The sequence below is a fragment of the Notothenia coriiceps genome, unplaced genomic scaffold (genome assembly GCF_000735185.1).
Source record: "Notothenia coriiceps isolate Sejong01 unplaced genomic scaffold, NC01 NC01_scaffold00036549, whole genome shotgun sequence".
In the NCBI taxonomy this organism is placed as follows: domain Eukaryota; kingdom Metazoa; phylum Chordata; class Actinopteri; order Perciformes; family Nototheniidae; genus Notothenia; species Notothenia coriiceps.
The window spans coordinates 184758-207172 of NW_011369250.1; the positions used below are offsets into that span (position 1 = coordinate 184758).

The 22415-nt window shown below is 40.8% G+C and overlaps 3 protein-coding genes across 3 annotated transcripts in view; 1 reads left to right on the plus strand and 2 right to left on the minus strand.

Moving 5' to 3' along the window:
* The window catches only part of LOC104964031 (retinol dehydrogenase 13-like), a 10609-nt gene extending 6342 nt beyond the window's left edge, over window positions 1-4267 (minus strand). The window contains exon 1 of the mRNA XM_010792745.1: window positions 4179-4267. The gene's annotated coding sequence lies outside the window, so the exon portion shown is untranslated. The remainder of the gene's footprint in view (window positions 1-4178) is intronic.
* An 85-nt stretch (window positions 4268-4352) lies between these two features.
* Window positions 4353-16020, plus strand: idh2 (isocitrate dehydrogenase (NADP(+)) 2). Its single transcript, XM_010792746.1, has 11 exons — window positions 4353-4594; window positions 8904-8995; window positions 9547-9712; window positions 11186-11346; window positions 11487-11630; window positions 12553-12689; window positions 12941-13092; window positions 13249-13361; window positions 13626-13723; window positions 13804-13896; window positions 15639-16020. The coding sequence occupies exons 1-11, from the start codon at window positions 4480-4482 to the stop codon at window positions 15721-15723; spliced, it is 1356 nt and encodes a 451-aa protein (XP_010791048.1). The 5' UTR covers window positions 4353-4479; the 3' UTR covers window positions 15724-16020.
* A 52-nt stretch (window positions 16021-16072) lies between these two features.
* The window catches only part of znf710a (zinc finger protein 710a), a 9128-nt gene continuing 2785 nt past the window's right edge, over window positions 16073-22415 (minus strand). The window contains exons 2-5 of the mRNA XM_010792747.1: window positions 19416-20948; window positions 18508-18699; window positions 18247-18421; window positions 16073-17842 (exon numbers count right to left, since the gene is read on the minus strand). Coding sequence (XP_010791049.1) covers window positions 17673-17842; window positions 18247-18421; window positions 18508-18699; window positions 19416-20909 — 2031 coding nt within the window. The 5' untranslated portion in view covers window positions 20910-20948 and the 3' untranslated portion in view covers window positions 16073-17672. The remainder of the gene's footprint in view (window positions 17843-18246; window positions 18422-18507; window positions 18700-19415; window positions 20949-22415) is intronic.

The window sequence follows — 22415 nt, forward strand, 5'->3', positions numbered from 1 at the left end:
GTGCTGGAGAGAGTGTGTGTGGAGAAGCAGGAAATCAAAAGGAAGTCACCTTGTGGTAAACCTGAGAGAGAGAGAGAGTTTGAGCTCCATCCTGTTTCAGAGAGAACCCTTGATGTGTGATGAAGAGGGAGAGAATCTTGATGTGTGATGAAGAGGGAGAGAACCCCTGATGTGTGATGAAGAGGGAGAGAACCCCTGATGTGTGATGAAAATGAGGAGATCAGATGCTAGGCCAATAGGAGACTTTTAAAGCAACAAAACATTTAAATACAAATTTAAATCCACTGTAGAGACGGGACGCTGTGATTGGCTGTTGGTGAAGGATGGTAATGACACACTGTGATTGGCTGATAATGGAGCGCTGTGATTGGCTGTCGGGGAGGAGTGATGAAGATGAGAACGGTTTCGCTAAAACTGCTGATATCCTTTGATGTCACACCTTCTCTTGGCTGTCTGACCAATCCGCTGCCAGCTCACCTCCAGCTCATTATGGGATGTAACAGAAACATGTTTACTGTCATTAACTGAGGTGTGTGTGTGTGTGTGTTTCAGTGTTTGATGATGGAGATGAGAAGACTCTTCGTCGTACGTCTCTGTGTCTGAAGGGAGAGAGACACTTTGCAGAGAGCGAGGTAAGGGACTACTTTCTACACCTGTATCCTTCCACCACCACACACACGCACACACATAGGGACTACTTTCTACACCTGTATCCTTCCACCCACCACACACACACACACACACACACCAGGGGCCTCATGTATAACGCTGTGCGTAGGATTCACGTGGGAAGGTTGCTTACGTAGTAAAAATCACAAAAATAGGTACAGAAATTTTCCGACATTTTCCGATTCACCGATCATTGCGTATCGGCGAAGAAAGTGCGTACGGCACTTCCTACGCCGTTTTCCCTTTTATAAATCACAACCGACTCGAAATGCGGTGCAGCTTTTGCGGGCTTCACGTAACGCCCATATCTGCCTATAAATAGTCAAAGAAACGCCCTTTCATTCATTCATTCATTCATTCATTCTGACTGACTGCAGGACGAAGATCGCAGGAAATGAGGACAGAACAGCTAAAAAAGACATCTCATCTGCAAGTTCGGCCAACCCATCAACTTCTCAAACGAATGTTCAAAGTGATTCAACTGATAAAGCGCAAGATGAACCCGAACGAAAAGCAAAGAGGAAATGTGTAAAGTCTTGGGAGGCGAAACATTCTGCTCCGTTGTGCATTCACTTCCGGTAAAAGTTCCTTCAAAAATAAGAGTCCCGATCTTATTACTACCAAAATAAAAGTGCAAAACGAAACTTTACCATAGGAAAATATTGGCATACAAATAGAATCACTTTTATAAAAATGTAACACATTTTAAATATAGTTAGACATATTAAAGGTCATTTACAGCATTAATAATTAATATCTAATTCTTAACTGTGAATGGTTTTCATTTATTTAACATTAGAAATGTATCAGTCTGGCCATTCCAAGACTTCGATGCTGAAGGGCCAGTGGATCTATGGTGGGGGTCAGCACTAAGGTCAAGGCAACCCACATTTGAAAGGGAGACAACGGATGACCAAGAAACTAGTGACTTGCTCAATTCATTTGTGGATCTGGTGTTTAGTATACCAGCAATTGAGGGTGGACACGTTTCCTATCACTTAGGTTTAAAATAATTGTGCTAATTACTTATTGTAAAGCATTTGAACATTCTTTTGTGTCACAGTTTAATTATTAAGTTGATGTATAACTGTATAGTATCCTAATTATTTAAAATATAAGGTGACTAAAAATGGCAACCGTATATTCAGTTTTGGCAACCAAAAGCTGATGCCTGGTTGCCAGCCTGGCAACCACTTTTAAAAGTTAGCGTTGAGCTTTATATATACAGTCTATGGTTGAGCCCTGATGGAATAAAGGTTTTGACAAGACCTGGTCTAACAATAATCAAAAAGAACATTAAAAGAGCTCCAGATGTTAATTATCTAAACAAAACAGCATGCCTGAAAATATTATCCTTAAAATATATGTAAAACAAAACCACTTTTGATCTTTTTATTTGAGTGGTTTACTAATGACAGTTAATTCTGTTTTTGCTATTGATGTTTTCATTTTTGTTAAAAATAATAAAATAATAAAATTCAATAATGTGCTTTTACCATGTTTCATGTTTTCCTGTCACAATAAACACACACGCAAATGTTTAAGTTAAAGTTGCAATTCGAAACGTTTGTATAACATTGCCATTGCCATGCAATTTAAATGTACAAATCCAATCCCAAATCAGATACATACAAATCCACCAGCAGAGGTCCCTGTAGGCTGACTAACACAGTCTCACTGCCTCAGAGGAGTCCAGAAGGTGGAACACATACACCATACGATTCATTTTTATATCCAGGGATATCGAGTAAGAACACTGGGAAAGCACTTTGTATATAGGATCAAATGATATCCTAAACTCCTACGAGCAATTCAAGCTGGTCTCTCCCGCTGTATGGAACACAAAAGACGAAGCAGTACCAAGTTGACAGTAATAACAGCATTATACGCTCAGCTCTGAATCAAAGCCTCATCAGAGCAACAGTTGAGCGACTACACATTTTGTAGATTGCTTTTCGATCAAGGTACAGTTTTAATGTGGCTGCAAAGTCACCCCTTTCTTTTTAACTTCAGAACACGTGGAGTGGTTTATGGGTCTGGGCCACACTTGAGACTGTCTGTGAAAGTGGACAGCTTGTGGAAACGATTTACATACTAAAGGGTCAAAGGTTAATGCAGAAAGTCAAAAGGTTATATAATTACTACTGTTCCCTGTCAGACCGCAGTAACCTGCTTATAACTCTCTCAGAACACGTGCAGGGGAAAAAGTGTGCATTTCACACACACAAGTAATAAAACAGCAGACCTTCTCCATAATGTTATAAACACAAATTGAGGTATGTTATACTTTAAATCCACTTTGTATGTTTGCAGACATTTTTATTTGGTCTTTACATATCTGGCCTTTGTAAACACAGGGCCCTTTGGCTTAAATGAAAAGTACTTCAGAGGTGACCTGCTGTCTCTTTTACTGGCTTACCGCCAGGCACTTCATGTGACTGCACTGTACAATCACTCCCAGTATGGTAACCTTCCCCTGCTAAAATTAGAGGGCCCTCTGCCGAGTCTTTTTGGAATATGAGTATACTCCTGCAGATGATAGGGTATCCCAACAAATGTCTCTCTTGTTGCTTCGCCATTCTTTTTTGTTCTTACAAAAATATGTTGGCAAATAATAAATATCGGTTTGCAGTTTCTGATCTGAAGGCACTGCATATTTGTAGACATTCTTATGCAATGTTGTACACAGAAATTAGTTTCTTAAACATCTATAAACATATGTCAAACAAAGTGTATTCAACAATACAGTTATTTGCATGTTGGCACTTTTGTCTGAAAGGTAAACATTGCACTTTAAATTTGGTTCCGTTTTTGCAAATGTAATATATTTGATCAGTTTAAAAGTAAATATCAATTTCGCATCCTAAACTAACTGTTCATTCGTACAGTATGTATTGATTATACAGCCCTGCTTCATTGAGTTTGTGTGCATCGTTTTCAGTGTCTTTTAACTTGTTAACACATAATTGTGTCATGATATCTCTTATCATTCATATTGCCCTATTTTAAATGTGTTGTCTTAGGATATTTGTCTTTATTCTATCAAAATGCTTCTGCATTTATGGGTTATGGTTATTATGGGTTACTATACATATGTAATATTACATAACTGTGTGTACAATGATGTTTATATATACAGTATATATTTTGTGTGTGCAATTTGAACATTTTTGATTAAAAATAAGATCAGTCCTCAATGAATGTGTTTATCAAAGCTGGTATAGGTGCAGTTTAATGACATTGTATGCAGCAGGGTAGCTTGTCAATGTTACTCCAGGTGTAACTAAAGTCTTATTTAAGTGTTGATTATAATTCAATGCGGTGTGAAAGTGCCCACTTAGTCCAAATCTGCAGAGTAACTAAAAGTATTAAATACATTTAGTGGAGTAAAAGTACACCATTTACCTCTGAATTGTAGTGGGGTAGAAGTACGAAGTAGCAACAAATTGAATTACTGAAGACAAGTACAAGCCCCTCAACATTTTACTTGAGTAAATGTACTTAGTTACTTTGATATGACGGTGACCTTCGGCCGGAGTCATCCTGCCTGAGGAGCTCAGAGTTCACCTCACCCGACCCGGCTCTTGTCTAGAGTACGAAGGAGCTTTATCCGCTATTTGCTCTCGGTCCCTCCTCTGTGTCTGTGTGCGTCTCTGACGTAGCAACCAGCGTGTCCCGCCGGCAGGGAAAGAAGGGCGGTGCTGCTCCTGCTGCTCGCTATATTGCATAGAGCCTGGAAGCGTTGTGCCCCTTCTTTTCTCGCAGTTTCTTCGAGTGTCAATCTCAGAAAGTGACTCGGGCCAAACAGACATGGCTGGATATCTGAAAGTCCTCAGCTCTCTTTCGAAGTCCGCCGCAGCTTTCTCCAGAAACCCTGCGGTGCTAGCTCCGGCTGCGAACTGCCAGACTTTGCAACAAAGAAACTGTGAGTTAAGAGAGATCAACACGGTCACCCTCGGCATATTTGTGTTAACTTTGACCTAAAATGGTGTATTTTATTTCAATGTAGCTGGTCGGCTAATGTCGGTAACAACACCAGACAGCCGATAACCGAGCTACGGAGCAATGTTAGCAGACGCCAGTGCTATAAATAGTCGTAATTTTTATTAATATTTGGGGCAAAGGAGCCCAAACGCTTCCAGGTCGTTTAATGCCAGTTGTTTACATAATCCGGTGGTTGAAAACGACGAGATAATGGCCGAAAACAAGCAGCCGGAAAGAGTTGTCTTCGTGTCATCCTAAAGTTTGAATGACAGTTAGTCAGCCTTTTCACGTTTTAAATGAATGGAACGTTAACGGTAAAAAAGTACTACCATCGCTGTCATGGCAACTGTAAGCAGAGTTAAACCATTCAAGTAAAATTTGCAATGCTAAAAACTGGCAACGGATGAATAAAAAGATTCTTCCTTGTAGGTGCGGACATTTTATTGCTCTTCTCTCCTCGGGGGTTTTAGTGCAGCCATGTCAAGCAAAATGAAGTTCCTTCCAAAAAATGATGAGCTGTTCTTCAGCCATCATGTCATTAGTGCAACACTGACTTACAAAAGTTTTGCCAAGGTCAGCTTTGCATACGAGACTCAGCTAAAGAGAGTAATGGCTGCCGAATCTCCGGCTGTCCTACATAATGTTTTCCATCAGGGTTACATCCACAGCATAGTAAGCAGATTTATTTGAACACATCTGACCCTTGTATTTATATACAGCAGGACTTTCTAACTCCTTCCAAATGTCACTGTGAGACCCAAACTAGCAACACCAGTGTGTGTTTACTTTACACAGCAACTGGTCAGGTGAAGGGCACTTTGTCTCTGGAGTGTGACTGAATCAAGAGTCATTTGAGCTTTGTAGTGTACCGAGCTGTCAGTGGTGAATGATAGCAGCCCAGTTTGCACAACCAGGATTGTCTCAGGTAGATACAAAGGTGTAGTTCCACTACTTTAAACCCCTACACTCCTACAGATTCCTGCTATAGGGTAACACTTTCTTAGTACACACTACACACCTGTGGCAGCATTGTCACTGTTTTTATTTAGTGTTTTAATTCAAAAGTCCTCAGCAAATCAGTGTACAAAGGTTTGAGACGAAAACTATTCATTTATTTTTATAGCTGTCACAAGTTGCATTATCTTTAATGGAAGCTGTTTGCTGCAATATCCTGCCCTTTTTAAGTTTTACAATCCTCATAAAAGTGCCCAACATGCCGTTTCCTTTTGGCTGTGAGTTTTACAAAGAGAAAGTATAATGCACTAGTACGTTTTCAATTTTAGTTTGTGAACTCTGTGACCTTGCACATTAACTTCCTATGTTTTTGTCAGTGCAGTTTAACAGTTGATTAACTGACCTTCTCAGAAACGTCTCGTCTGCAGCTCGGTTTTAGTCACTTTGTTTACGTAGTGAATGCCTTTCGTTGACATAGGATTAAAACTGAAAGGGTTTAAGACTGGCCTCCCTTTGTTTAAAGTTAACCGACATGGACAAAGGTCATTGAGGTCATCTTGTCAAGGCACACATTGTTTTAGATGATATTTGGCTTCCTGCCCCTAGTTTATATGCACTATATTGCACAAGTTATAGTAAAAAAGTGTCATTTACCAACCTCACACAATTTGTTTATCACATTAGTTTTAAATACCGTCTGCTACAGTGTATTTAAATCTTCTTAATACTCGAAAGCTGGCAGTGAATGGTAGCTCAGATTGTATTGTTTACTCAGGCTTTCAACAGATAATTCCTGTTTTAAAATGGATTGATTTACACTGCAATTAGCCACATTTTTAAACTGTTTGAGTCAAAACCACAATACTTATGCTTCAGAAAAGTACAATAATTGCAATATAGTACTCGAGTCAAATATATTGTAATGGTTCTGAAACTAAGGCATTGCTTTTGAACCAGTATCAAAACTTGAATGGTACCACATCTTTGTCAAGATAATGCCCAGACTGAAAGAAGCTGTTGACTCATTTTCAAACTTTTGAGTCTGCTCTTGTGTTTATTATATTGTTTAAAATGGAGACAATATGCCAAGCTTAGTATGGAGGTATGATTTCCTGTGCAATTCTACCTTTTTTAATACGTTGCTGTTTTAACGAGGCGGGCTTATAATACCCCGGCTGCATGTGTGAAGGATGTGGCAGGCGGATCCACATGACTTTTATTCAGCCTACCCTTCAGCGCCCGGTTTGTGATGAATTCGGAGGTTACATAACCAACTCAGCTCCCTCCTGCGCTCCCCTCCCCGTCACTGTGATGGTGCAGCCTGTTTCAGCAGATTTAGGTTAGATGAGAGACAATGTGCCAGCCACAGTAGCTGTTAGATTCACCCAGGATGCACTGCAGAAGAGACTGTATTGTGAAAATTACCTCACAACAGTCGCTCGTCGGTCATACCATGCTGGATTTTTTTACCATGTTCAGCACATGCTTATGACAACTAGGGCAGTCACTAATGATTATTTTCACTGTTGATTCATCTGCCAATCCCTTGCTCAGTTTACTATTAAGTTTATGAAATGGTAAGAAACGGCCCATTAGCTTTGTTAAACTTAACACAAAGTTACTCTCTAAAATTGATTACTTGTCTAGCAAATGGTAGACAATTATTTTGAAGATTATCCAACTTCATGAAGAAAAGAAACACAACTTTAATTGATAATACAATGGTGGGACATTTGGCATCTTTTCTTGAAAAATGAACAAACCCTTTCATCTCCAGTGACGGAATGTTTATACATAATAGTTACTGTCAACGATCAACCAGGGTTGCAAAAAACCTCACTAGTCCCAGATACAACATTTTATTATTTATATCTGTGTCATTACATTATTACATTACATTGCATTTAGCTGACGCTTTTATCCAAAGCGATTTACAATAAGTACATTCGACCAGGAATATACAACCTTCATGCTCGTGTCATGCTATTCAATAACTCAATCGTGACATAGAGGTCACAACCGTCTTTGAATGAGGTTATTTTCAGAGCTTCATGGACACCATGTATCTGCACTTGGCATGGCTCATCACGTTTGGAGTATGTGAACAGAGCACAAGTCTGTTTTGACAGGTGTTGCCAAGGCTTCATAATCTCAACAAGATCAAAATGTCCCCATAAATCTGCATGGATTTTTTTTTACATTTTATTAAATATATTTAGTACAAGGAAATGTTTGTTGCGTAACGATTCTACCAGACTCCTTTTATGTTAACTTGCATTATTTTATTTGGTAGCAGTGGGGGAGCATTAACTTGGCTGGAAAATCTGAGAGACACTTGATCCTCGGCACCTCCCCCTGAACTTTTGCTATTCACTCAGTGTCCTGCTGACAGGACTCACACACACTGAGCTCAATGAGAGCTGATATGATTAGAGATACTAATCGACGTCAAACCAACTGAAAAGCAAGTTAAGAGCCCATTCTCTCCAATGCCAATGTTGGCTCGAATAAATAAGTAATTAAATATGTGTTTTTTTGACAATAAAAAGTTGAATGTCAGTTGTTTTTATCCTGATATGACCAGTTCAAATGATTTTAATAATATAACGGCAATAAAAGTGAGAGTTTTCCAAATAAGGATTATACAGTTTATTCAGAAGAAAGCTAATTGGAAACTATTTCAGTAATTCATAATCAGTCACTGTTCTAGCAAACATCTCAAACATTGCTAGTTGTAACTTCTACAATGTTCAAAAAATCTGCAACTTTTTAAAATCTTTAAAAAAACCTCATACCTCTGGTTTAGTGGCTTGTTGGAACAAAACAAGACATTTCAAGATGTCCTCTTTTGACTGGGATTATGATTATTCAGTATTTTTTGAGAATGTACCAGCCATATGCTGTTCAGTTTTGCAGGTATGATATCAGTTAAAGCAGTTAAAAAAGCACTTTGGTAATAAAATGAGTACATAGTCAAATTTGAATATTTACTGGTTGACATAAAATAATACCCTCTGCTTAATTGACTCAACAATTATTTGATTAAATGCTATTCTGTAGATACATTGAGAAAGAGATTATAGTAGCAGTGCTATTCCTGAGGCACAGAGACTATTGGGCAAATGTAGAGGAAACAGCAGAAAACGCTGTTGCCTGTCCTCTGCTGATATCCTCGAAACAGGATCTACCTTTATTTTCAAATCAATGTTTCCCGTTTGTTGCTCGGCAGTCTTTGACCCTTAAATAAATAAATAAGCATTTTGTTGTGAATGAACTGTTCCATTTGTGATTGACAGATGCCGACAAACGCATCAAGGTGTCCCAGCCGGTGGTGGAGATGGACGGAGATGAGATGACTAGGATCATCTGGGAGTTCATCAAAGAGAAGGTGATGAAGTGGTGGAGACACACACACACACACACACACACACACACACACACACACACACACACACACACACACACACACACACACACACACAGGTGACTCTCAGAAGAGGAAGGTCCCCCGAGCTGTCTGATTCCTATTTTCATATCACAGACTGACACGTGGATGTGAGGGGATGTTATGTGTAAGATTATGTATGTATGATGATGTGTGGGGGGGGGGATTGGAGCTGTTTCATTCAGTCACTCGCTTATTGCCTTTGGAGAGAGCAGATGGCGCTTTCGCTTGGGAGAAAACATGGAGAATCATGAGATAAAATCCCTGAATGCGTTTCGAGTTGTGTTGTTCCAACACTGCAAGTGTAATTCATAAATCATATGCAAACACTGAAAATGACACACACACTATTCATACATTCGGAGGCACTACTTCAGTTCAATGTTATTTGATGTAGTCTCTTCAACTGATCTATAAAGTTTTCTAAACAAAACAACATTAAAGATGCTGTAGTTAAATGCAGATGCTAATTTTGTTTTTGTTGCCTCTTTCAGCTCATCCTGACCAATGTTGACGTTGAGCTGAAGTATTATGACCTGGGTCTGCCGTACCGTGATCAGACTGACGACCAGGTCACCATCGACTCTGCCCTGGCCACTTTGAAGTACAATGTGGCTGTTAAATGCGCCACCATCACCCCCGACGAGGCCAGAGTGGAAGGTATGTAAATAGTGTTCATGTAATTCTCCATGTCCACTTGTTGCTGATGGTTGTGGTAGAGGAGCTGTAGATTTTGGCAGTAGCAGTAGCTACTGACCATGCTACAGCAGAGGGTGGGAGAGGCGGGGCTATGGCTCATCGTTATCAGGAAATGATCGTATAGGGCGTACACACGGAGCCGTTTCACCCCCCAGAGCGTTCCGGTTGCAGATCTATCCACCTTGGGACCCGTTATCGTTTGCGGAGTCCGTTTCCGCGTTTCCGTTACGGCCTCGTGTGGCCGAACGGGCTAAACGAAAGAGAAACGTTGCGGATACAACCGTTAGCGTTATCGTGTAAACATCGCCTAAGACTCTGCAATCAACCTATTGTAGTAGTCGGAGCAGTCTACTTTCAGAGCAGTTTAGCATTTACTTGTACTATCGACTCACAGCCTTAATTATTTTGCCTGCACTTTGTAAAGTACTTTGTTGAGAGTCCAATTGGGAGATTTTCACTGAGCAAAAAAAAAGTATTTGGTAATTGGAAACAACTCTGATTGATTTGGATAAAGGCTTTGCAGGCCTAGATTGAAAGCAATATCAAAGGTGTAGTCAAGAGGGTCTCTTGTTGCAACACAGGGCTGATCTTAACTGTTTATTAACTTTTAAAATATTAACTAAGGCTTGATGATGGCTAAAAGTCTGGCTTAGTTTAGTTGTTTCTAAAACAGTCTATTATAAGATAAATGTTAAATCTCATTTAACCTTCTATAAACCTTGTTCTGGATTTTGGTTTTACAATATTTGCATAAAAAAACTATCGGGGTACCCAAAGTCCAATTTAGTATTTATTTTTGCAGAGATGTTTTAGTTTAATGTCCTTCCTCCTTACCGTTTTCCAAACAACAATTTATACAATGAGCATTAGGGTGGTCCTTAAAATTGAAAGTCGGAAAGTCTAAGCTCCAACCCCCAGAATTCATTCTATTCCTTTCCGACTTTCAATTTTAAGGACCACCCTACGTGAGGCTAAACTTCAAGGTTGATGAGGGAGGGGTGAATGTTGTTTGAATTTGAATACAATTCACCGGGAGACTTTTCTTGACTAACGAATTCCGGTGGTTGGAGCTTAAAATAAATAAATTAAAAAAATGTACCTCTCACGAAGGACCACCCTAATGAGCATGCTACATTTTTAATTGGCAATGTTAAAATGAAAGGTTATCAAAACTACTAGAGCCCCAGTCACAAAAATATTAGCTATTTGCAGTTCACTTTCTCACCTTTTATCATCATACATATTATGAATGTAGGCTGAGAAAGTGAACTGAAAAGCAAAGGACATGTATTGAACCAGTGTCACCGTTCTATAGTTTCCTTAGATGGAAAATATCAAGCCCAATACATTTAAAGCATGCAATTGTTAGGAAAACTCTCATATCACCAACGCTATCTCAAATATCCTTTACATCCTCTGGGTTTTTGTATTTAGAGTTCAGCCTGAAGAAGATGTGGAAGAGCCCTAACGGTACCATCAGGAACATCCTGGGCGGCACCGTCTTCCGTGAGCCAATCATCTGCAAGAACATTCCCAGGCTGGTTCCCGGTTGGACGCAGCCCATCATCATTGGCAGACACGCCTTCGGTGATCAGGTGAGTCTCCCCTTAATGCTGAAATGACTGTAGCATTTCGGTTTACAGTCATAGATCTCTCGCCTCTTGTGCCCTAAATAACAACAAACCGGGCATTTTCAGGATTGATCAAACATTTGTGTACTTTGTTTCTTCTACAGTACAGAGCAACTGACTTTGTTGTGGACCAACCCGGAAAATTCAAGATGATCTTCACCCCCTCTGATGGGAGTACAGGCAAGGAGTGGGAGGTTTATGACTTCCCCGCTGGTGGCTGTGGAATGGGCATGTACAACACTGATGAGGTGAGTGCGCGCTTCTGATAAGGCTGACGTCAACAAATTCCTTTAACAACAGAAAAACAGGCAGCAACTACGCCTGTCTTTTATCTCCCAATGGTTTTTGTCTGCCCCATTGCATCTTCGGCACTTAGCCCCAAGTCAGTTTCTCCCTGCTGAAGACCTCAACTGGTCACGAACAAATATACATTTCCTTTAGCAGCTGGGCACTGATTTATTAGTGACTGTGTTGTGCGAACAACTCAAAATAAACTAGAGTTCCCAATGTAATCAAGAAACATGGAAACCCGCTCTAACAATGCATGTATTTTGTTTTAGAGAGCTCTATGATACAGAGAAACCTTTCCAAACTCTTTAATGGGAATTGTTTACAATAAGAAATTACTTAGCTTTACGTCTTTCAAATTCTACAACACAACATTTTAATTGGTCCTATTCAGAAATCTAGAGGGAAAATGTTCTCCTAAATCTATAAATAAAAGATAAGAAACAGTCCTTGATACGAGGCTTGTCAGAATACAAATGTTGGTTTGCAACAGAGATCTTTTTGTAGCAGGGGAAAGCTTTATAGTGCGTACGACCCGTTCTATTGAATTTGTTGAAATATATTTTCCCTGACACAAATACAGAATACAAATTGTTATCCTTACTTCATCTCCAAAATGTGTAACTCTTCATGCTTAAAGGAAACCGCTGTTACAATCTGCCTAAGGCCTGTAGTAGAATTGTCTTGGCAGTAGCGACTCTCTTTTCAACCGGCTTTGCTTCTGTTTTGTTTGCATTCAGCAGCACAGGTCTGTTTGATTTAACAACATGAGAGGTCATAGTAGATGACTTTCAACTTGTCAAGGTGAAGGTTGTTAACCTCTGTACTGCTGATAAAATGCTTCAGTAGTCATGAGCTGTTTGTATTTCTTTCCCCCAACAGTCTATCACTGGCTTTGCCCACAGCTGCTTCCAGTACGCCATCGGCAAGAAGTGGCCCCTGTACATGAGCACAAAGAACACCATTCTCAAAGCCTATGACGGCAGATTTAAAGACATCTTCGAGGAGATCTACGTAAAGTAAGTGCCTTCTGTTCTTTATTCACCAATATACATCTGTAAGAGATTTTGTTAAACTACCCTTTTGCATTTCATTGCTAATTAGAAAGCAGTCAACATTTCTGAACTAAGAAAATGTACTTTTTATGGTTTACAAAATGATTGCAAGTTTAGGAAATGATCGAGATTATGTATTAAAAAAAAAGAAGCTAAATCATGTAAAGTACGATAATAAGCCAGTTAGTTTGATATGTTGTATTTGCTTCCTGCAGGCACTACAAGCCAGACTTCGAGAAGCTGAAGATCTGGTATGAGCACAGGCTCATTGATGATATGGTCGCCCAAGTGCTGAAGTCTTCTGGAGCCTTCGTGTGGGCCTGCAAGAACTACGACGGAGACGTTCAGTCCGATATCATCGCACAGGGTGAGATATTTGGAAAAGCAACAGCACTACTCTCTGGGGAATTCCTGGGAACTTGTTGTAATAAAATACTGAATCAGCACTTGGCAGTTTTCTCTTAAGAATATGTGGGTTGCATTAAATAAGGGTTTGTGTAATTTTGCTTTCTTTTTGTTATAGGTTATGGCTCTCTGGGATTGATGACCTCAGTCCTTGTGTGCCCTGACGGAAAGACAGTCGAGGCTGAGGCCGCCCACGGCACTGTGACCAGGCACTACCGCGAGCACCAGAAGGTAACCAGCCATCATTATCAACGGCGCCATCTATCTATATATACAAAACATACGAATTTGAAATGGAAAATGTGTGAAGCCAAATCAAGGTCCTGCAAACAGACTCTGTAATCTGTGGGGTTATACTGCCACCATGTGGTGAAAATTGTGAATGGGATTTAGATGCCCATAGTAAATAAATAAATTCATGAGAATTAAAAACAACATCCTAGTACTGTGTAGTATCAAAAAAATATATAACATTATCGTCAACTTCACTTCCAGGGAAATCCCACCAGCACCAATCCCATTGCCAGCATCTTTGCCTGGACCAGAGGCCTGGAGCACCGTGGCAAGCTGGATGGCAACCCCGACCTGATCAAGTAAGAGATGTTGTTGTTTTTGAATGAATCATACATACCCTGGGATGAAACATCTTCTAAATGTCTTTATTTTTCTGCAGGTTCGTCCAGACCCTGGAGAAGGTTTGTGTCGATACTGTTGAGAGTGGCGTAATGACCAAGGACCTCGCAGGCTGCATCCACGGCCTGCCCAAGTAAGTCCATGTTGTGTGTCGATGCTCAGAGCTACATCCACAACTACATCTTAGAACACTTATACTTACAGGAAATGAAGATATACACTTGTCCTGACTCAAACCAACCCATACTGTGTTTAAATGGTGTCATCGGTGATTCAAATATTTTTTCTCTGAACTAAAACAAACCAAAATGTCTTGGAGGTACCTTTATGGTTGCATAAGCATGTTTTTCCAGGCGAGGCTTCTGAAGGTGTTAGGAAGGGTTCGGCCCCAGAGAGCACTAAAAATAAGGAACGGGACTATCTGTGGGACTTCACCCCTAAGATATGTAGAACAAAAGGTGCAACTATTATTATTCCTTATGGCTATGGACGTTTCTCTGTCTTTAGGATGGGGTAAGGTTGGTACATTCAAGTGTTTTATGTAATACATGAGGGGAAATAAGATACATAGCTGAGCTAATTAGTTGATCGATAAGAAAGTATCTGCAAATATCTTGATTTATCAGAATCAGAAATTCTTTATACCTCACACAGCCGGAAAATGTTTATTGGTACTATTAAGTCAGTGCAAATAAGACAAACTAAAATTGATGAATGAGTATATTATTAAACTATGAGCTACATTTGAGTAAGACAATGACTCTGAAAATTGTAATGGCCATTTTCATAGTTTTTCTGACATTTGATGCACCGAAAAATACAAGAAAATGGTCTGCAGTTTAATCAATCATACTAAACGTCATTAGTTGGGGACCTATTTTGAATTATGTACCCATTAAGTTCTTGGTGAATATTTTGTTTTGGGACATTAAGCCTTTAATGGCATCCAAAAATGAATGTTTGAGGATTTATTTCTCATATCTTTGACTGCAACTATTCCCTTTTTTATTAAACCACCTCCATCTATCTGAAAGATTGACACATGAACTGCAAGCATGTGTTAAGTCAGGAACTTAAAACCTCAACCCAAACACGCCCTCAGTTTGTGTTTATATGTAAGATTTGTAGCCAGTATTATTTTTTGTACACGATATGTTAATGTTAATTTAGCAGGGTATCTTATCTTAAAACTCCAAACTATTTAAGTGAGGTTGAGAGATTTAGGCCGTTGTTTCAGTCGAGATGAAAATGTGCATCCAGTACATTTTAGAGGATTCATAACATTGTGAAATATTAATTAAGGGTGCGTTTTTGCTCATTCCTAATGATTGATGAAGAACAGGCTGCACGTGTATTGCATTATTTTCCATCTAGATCCAAGTAGGGATGAAAGATTTACTACCGTTAATTATTTGATCAAACCCTTACTTAAGGGTTTCGTAGCCTTGGTGGAGGTAGGTGCCGTTTTGTTCACTAACTTATTTCTGCACACGGTCGGCAGTTGTACTACATACATTACTTTCATGCATTTTTTTTATCCATGAGACACTACAGTTCACAAATCTGCTAATGATTCAGGGTTATTTTTGACAATAAAGACAATATTCCATTTAAAAATAGAGGACATCAGTTATTTAAGTATTACAGTAGTTATGTAGTACCAAGCAAACTGCCTTAAGTTGCTAATGTCCTGCATCGTGCCTATTCTAATGCTTAAATTATTATAATAATAATGAAGATTCTGTTATTAACCAAAACAATAGTGTTAATAATAATAAAGGTTATGTATTTTTTTTGCTACAGTAATGTCTTTTTTTTTCCTAAAGTATGTTACAGATTTTCTGATGTGCTCTCTGTCTTGTCTTGCCTTTTCAGTGTCAAGCTGAACGAGCACTATGTCAATACCACAGACTTCCTCGACGCCATCAGGTCAAATCTGGATAAAGCCCTCGGAAAGTAAAAAGGACTTGGTAGAATATAGCTAGTTTGGAGATGGCAATGTCACTCATCGGTTTTGTACCTCATTTTGAACTTAAAGGTCAAAAGATACACTCGCATTTTGTTCTAAAGTACTGTCTATAGTGTTGTTCGAGCAATAGTGCTGTGCTTCCACCTGATGCTGCCTAACTATGTCCAACTGTTTGCAAGGTTTTATTTTTGTTATGTGAAGTACTGTATTCAATATTGTGTAATGCCTTGTGCAGGACTGAAGACCTGATCAAACATATTCGCCAATAAAAACCAGTGTTTGACCCAATATTGGTATTTGTTTTGGTTGTCTGCAAGCAAATAAATGTCAGCAATTTTAAAGGTAAATAAATTTATTATTTTACAGTATTGTCTGGTACACAACATTGTACATACATTTCTATCAACATTATCTCCACACTAATGTCTATTACAGAAAGCCATTTAAGCTGAATATCTTCCCCTTTTTATATCATCACTAAAAATGTGATGGAATGAACACCGAAGCGGAAAAACTCACAAAATTGAGCATTTTTATTTTAAATGCGCTATATCAACATCGCAAATGGATACCTTGTTTTTGCAGTTTGAAAAGCTAAGCACTGGGAAACTGAATATATTGAGCATTTCCCAAATCATTTTCCACAAGGTCCGCGGCCCTGTCACATGTTGGGAGGTTGTCGTTCATCACTTGAGACCAGTGTACAGCATGATGGATGGCATGCTCTTGCAGACACACTGGGGCACTTAATATTTGTGTCTTGAGTTTTTTTTTTGGGAACACGTCTTGTTGAGATTCATCCATAAAGAAAAACAGAACTGCAATTTGAAGGCAGGGTTTGCATTGCCTTTGAGAAAATGCTGCAGTCTTGTCTCCTGAATGCCTGAATGGGGGGGGAAATGGTGAGGTCTGTTGAAAAAGAGGCTGTACCACAGTCTGTTCTCTGTGGTAATCTTTTGCGGAGATCTACAGATGGGTGGGTGGGGGACGGAGGGTCTGAATGTAATTTCATGAGGTCTACGATTGGACCGCAAGAAATCCAATGTCCCTGCTCAACACAACAGCAAGGAAAACAGACCTGGTCTCCGCAGCTGCAACATTTGATGTGATTCTTTGGTAAAGGGGTTCTACCGTTGAAAAAGGTATTTAGATTTTGTTTTCATTAGCTTCTTAAAACATTCCACAGAAACATTTACATTCATAGACTAGAGATCAATACAGGTTGATGGTTGTTAATGCAGAAACCTAGAAAGTCGACACATTGGTCCTTAGTGCAATGCACTGATCACAGCACCAGCCAACGTACAAGAGGACTGATACGTTCTGTACAATAATATACAATAAAACACAGATTGCAATTCCAATTGAATCGTCTCATTCTGCAGGCTTAATTTAATTTATCACAGTATGAATCAAAGTGAATCATTAACCTCTGCAACTTGATAAGCTTTGGCAAGCGAAATGAATTGTTCCCTTCTTTAACCCTTCATATTAGTTTACCCCAGCAGACTGAGATACACCGGGATTGTCTGAATGAGTTAGTGCAGTAAAACATCACCAGGCTTTCAGCTAAGCATGTGCTTTTTCTATTTGGCTCAGATGATGTTCCTGATTTTAAGCAGCTGACAACATCTATGTTTTTTATATATTCATTTTTGTATCTAAATGCTCCTGTTTAAGACAGTCCACTTTGCTCGAATATAATATAGTCATTCATTAGATTTGCTGTGTTTTTAGAGATGAAAAATATGTTATAAGGTAAAAAGTATACATTTCCAAATGTAGCATTACAAATGATTCCAGTGCATACGAATGTGCAGTTTGCTGGGTTTCCTCACATCTTTGAAGAACAACCCGAGCACTTTGTCTTTAAAAGCAAAATAACCAATCCTGTTTTCTTGAGTTCACAATTATATTTAATTTGGGGTCGTTTCAATTATTCATGCAGAGCTGAAACGCCCTGCGCCCTTCCCATAGGTGCTGTAATACTCAATTTGAGATAGTTTGGCAATGTCTGGTGTGTTGTTGTTGTTAGCTCGGTTTTCTCGCTCGCTGAATTCAAAGCTCTCCTCTTCGTAGTCCTCCTGGCTTTCTACTTCTTGTGGGGGCTCTGATGAAGGAAGCAAATACACATATAATCCAACACTGTCCTCAGTAACACACACATTCAGGTCCTCCTAAAGACACATGGTCTAATTGAGGACAGCTGCCTCAGTATCAGTCTCTACTGATAGAGACAGGCATGTCTAATCCAGGCACTGCTATATTTACTAAACACACAGGGAGGAAGTGACAGAGAAACATCAAAACACTTGGCCACTAGATTTCAGTACATGCTGAGTCAAAGTGCATTAGGGGCAGACTGAGTGACAATAATGCGACATGAAGATCACAGAGCAGCCCAACTTGGACATTTGCCACACATAACCCATCAACAAATTCAAATGTCATAGAGGAGTTTCATTCATTTCAAAGCAGAGGGTGTAATTAAGGATAATCAATGGAGATACTCACCATGGCTGTCTATTGAGGTGTCCATGACGCCATGTTTGACCTTCATGTGTCGGCTGAGGTTGCCCTTCAGGTTGAACTTGCTGCTGCAGTAAGGGCACTTGAAGGGCTTGCTGCCAGCGTGGAGGTGCATGTGGCCGAGGAGGTTGTACATTCTGTTGAAAGACTTTCCGCACACCTGAGAAACAACAGCAAAAATAGTCAGTATCCGTCCACGATCGAACACAGTTCTTTCTTAAAGTAAAAGTCTTCTACTTCACTCACCTTGCATTTAAAAGGCTTGACTGGCAGGTGGACGATCATGTGCGTTTTTAGGGTCTGCTTCTGGACAAATGTCTTGAAGCAGACGTGACACTGGAAGGGCCGGACACTGGCATGGATCAACATGTGTCTCTTTAGGTTGGCAGACAGCGTGAACTCTCGAGCACAGACTTCACACTTGAATTCTTTCATACCCTGTGGGAACAAACAGTGTTTTTGCCATTTTAATTAATTTAGCTAAATATATTGTGCAAAGGAAAATACAGAATGAGTCATAGGGAAAAAACACAAGGAGCATTTGCATTCTGGCTTTTGTTCCAACACATGTAAATCACATTAGCCCCACCAAGTGTTGAAAGACGGAGTGGAAATAGTAAAATAAATGGAAAGAATAAACTTTTTCCCCAACATGTATTATTTAACTTACATTTTAATATTGAACAAAAGCAAATGCCATGGAAATGTATTTGTTGTTCCCCCTATAGAATAAAACAGACTGTGTAATGAAATAGAGAGAAAAACCAGGGTGATTCATCAGACACAAAGGGAAGTAGCTCTGCAAACTACACACAACACAAAACACATGCAAGTCGGGGGTTGAGCCAAACAAAAAAACTAAGGCCTTTGAAGGCTATGTTTACAAAGCAACTGGTTTTAGAGGAAAGGCTGTGGCGCAAGTGTGCAATTTACCCTCCCATTTTCCTATGAGGATTCATACAGAGGGCTGTGATTGAGTGAAGCTTAAGTACTTGCCTTTACACCACATAGATGTTTATGTCTTTAAAATGACAATTTCTATTTTGAATATAGGTTAAGTATGTGCAGTGGCATGTGGCTAGGCATTCTGATTTGTTTTAACACATACCCTGGTTGACAAAGTCACCTCATTTTCAGTTCAGTGCTGCCATTACCTTGTGAGTGAGAGCGTGTTGTCGGAGATGGTGGATTTGGACAAACTCCATGCCGCACTCAGGACAAACGTAGGGTCGAACGTTCTGGTGCTTCATCAAGTGGTTCTGCAGCTGGCTGCGGTAAGCGAAGGACTTGTTGCACTCAGTGCACTGGTACGTGGTGGGGCCCTGGTGACTGGCAAGGTGGCGCTTCAGGTGCGCGTAGGTGGGAAACTCGAGGCCACACTGGGTGCAGACATGGCACTGACCGTTCTCGTGTTTGTTCTCGTGGGTCCTCAGCTCGCTGGGGTAAGCGAAACCTCGGCCACAGAAGCGGCAGCTGTAGGGCTTTACGTCCGAGTGCTGCAGCATGTGTCTCTTCAGGTGGCTGGTCTGTGTGAAGGCCTTCTCACAAACGGTGCACTTGTGAGGTCTGGTCCCCTGGTGGGTGAGCAGGTGAGTCTGGAGATGGCTCGGTTGTTTAAAGAGCTTTCCACAGTGTACACATTCATGGGGCTTTATTCCATTATGGCCAAGAATATGAGTGACTAGGTTATATTTGGATGTGTATGACTTCTCACACATCCGGCACTTCCAACGTTTCAGACCCTCTCCCACATCTACGCAGTAAGACTCATCGATTTGCACGTTGATGTCCAGTCTGTCAATCTGCATTCGCCTGGCGAGTCCCTCTGGGTCGGACCACAGCATGGCCTGGCCGTTGTCCTCATACTCTCCTGGCAGGGCCATGTCCGAGGACTCGTATGCCACCTCACTGGACTCATAATAGCGGCCCTCTACAGGACTGCCAGTGTCACCACTAGTCTTGAGGTTAAGTGCCTCTTCTTCCTCTTCCTCCACCACCAACTCCTCTTCCTTCTTCTCTCTTTCTCGACCAGTGTTTTCTTCTTCTTCCTGTTCTGGCTGTTCTTCTGTTCGTGGCCTGGGTGTATCTCTTACACCTGTTCGACAGTCTCCGCAGGCATGCTCCTGTTTTAAAGAAGCTTGTTGGGTGACTGGTTCCTCAGAATTGCCAGGACTTCGCCTGCTGTTCATGTGAATGCAGGAAGGAGGGGTGTCAGAGTCAAGCCGTTCACCTTTAACCTGAGCCTGTGGACTTGCTACTTTGTGTGGGTGACCCTCCTCACTCCTCGGCCTCTTGGTCCTCCCACGGGGCCCAGGCCTTCTTCTCTCGCTGCAGTGCGGCTGGGGCTCCGGCTCCCCAGCAGGCTCAGCCAGGTAGTCCCCGTTGGCCCCTATTAGCTGATCTGCGTACTCATACTCCATTGCCTCAGGTTGAGGAGGGGGACACTCTCTGGACTCCCCCGTGTAAAAGCCATTAGGAGCAATGGTGGCCCCAAAGATTTCATTCTGGGAGATGAGTCCCAGAACGGCAGCCTGAGCCAGAGATAACACCACCACAGGCTCCGTCTGTGTGCTCACATCCATGTTGTGGCCCTCAGTCATCTTGGGGTAGGTCCCCTCAGTCATCTTGGGATAGGTCCCCTCAGTCATCTTGGGGTAGGTCCGCACCAAGCGGCTACTCTCCTCCTCCTAGAAGAAAACACATGAACATACATCTTTTAAAATGATCTTGGAGAAATAATGTCTCAGCATTTTTTTTTGTTATTCAGTTGCTTCAAACCCTGCCTTACACAATGTTTCCTCAAATAACCTCATTTCCCCAATGTAGCTTCATGGTATTGGTAAGCTTCCTATTAATACCAACAAAGATTTTTATGTTTGAGAATTTTGGAATTATTACCCTATGATTCAATGTTTAAAAATCCAGACTTACAGCAGAAGCTTTAAAATCTTCCTCTCCTAATACTCAACAATAGTATAAAGGTAATGTTTTTTCAGCCGCATTCGCTCCATGCCTTGTTTCTTTGCTCTAAATCCACTGAACATTTGATTGAGGAGATAAGGCAGATCTTTGTTAGCACCCTGCTTCCTTCCTTGACAGGCTTTAGAATAATAAGAACACAACAAGGGATGCAGGTCCAGCCAGGAAGTCGACTTCCGTGGACTGTCCTCAGCACTTCCTCTGGGGTCCCGGGGCAGCCGGGCTGACCCAAGTCAGCTCATCGCTGGTGCTATATGTCCCATTCATGAGGAGCAAAGTGGCTCAGCTTCACACTCACCGTAGCCGACTTCACATGCCCGCCACACCGGGCTTCCTTAACAAGATGATATATGCTACCAGGCTATCTCATATCCATGACAGACATTCGATTGATCTTCGAGCTCACTCTATATTCCAGACCGATGCATAAGACTCGCTAACATAATTGTATGGTTGGGAAGTGTTTCGGACCCAAATGCACATGTTTACACCACCGCCTTTAAAAGCGGAACAGTGAAACTAAGAGGAAGAAATTGTGATACAACATGTCTGGCTGTTTGTGGTAAAGGAGAAGCAAATATTGTAGTCCACTTGTTTCAGGTTATTTCTTAGCATGGATCTGAGCTATAGGAAATATATAAAGAGAACCTCTCTGACCCCTACTTTCTGTCAGACTACACTCTGATCTTCACTCTTTGCAATAGGCACCAGCAATAACTGCTTCCTTTTTCTGACACAATACTGAGAGAAAGAGTGGATAGAGAAAAGAGAAAAAGAAGAGATAGAGCAGGAATAAAGGTGTGAGTGTGTGTCTGTGTTGGGAGAGGAGAGTAGACCTGGATGCCCTGATAACCACGTCATTTATAATTACTGCTTTTAAAGTAGTCAGACAGAGACAGACTGTGTGTTTGTGAGAAAGAAAAGGAAAGAGACTGGGTGTGTATTTGAAAGCATGTGTGTGTGAGAGAGAAAAGAGAGGGAGGGAGGGAGGTATGGAGAGAAGGAGAAAGAGCTGTGGGCGGGGGAGGAGTGGAGGGAGGGAGACAGAGAGAGAAATGAGATGGAGGGGCTGAAAGATAAAGAAAGAGGGGAGGAGAGGGAGGGGAGGGGAGGGGAAGGAGAGATTGAGTGAGCATGTGAGAGGAGGGAAGAGAGAAAGGAAAAGGAGAGGGAGG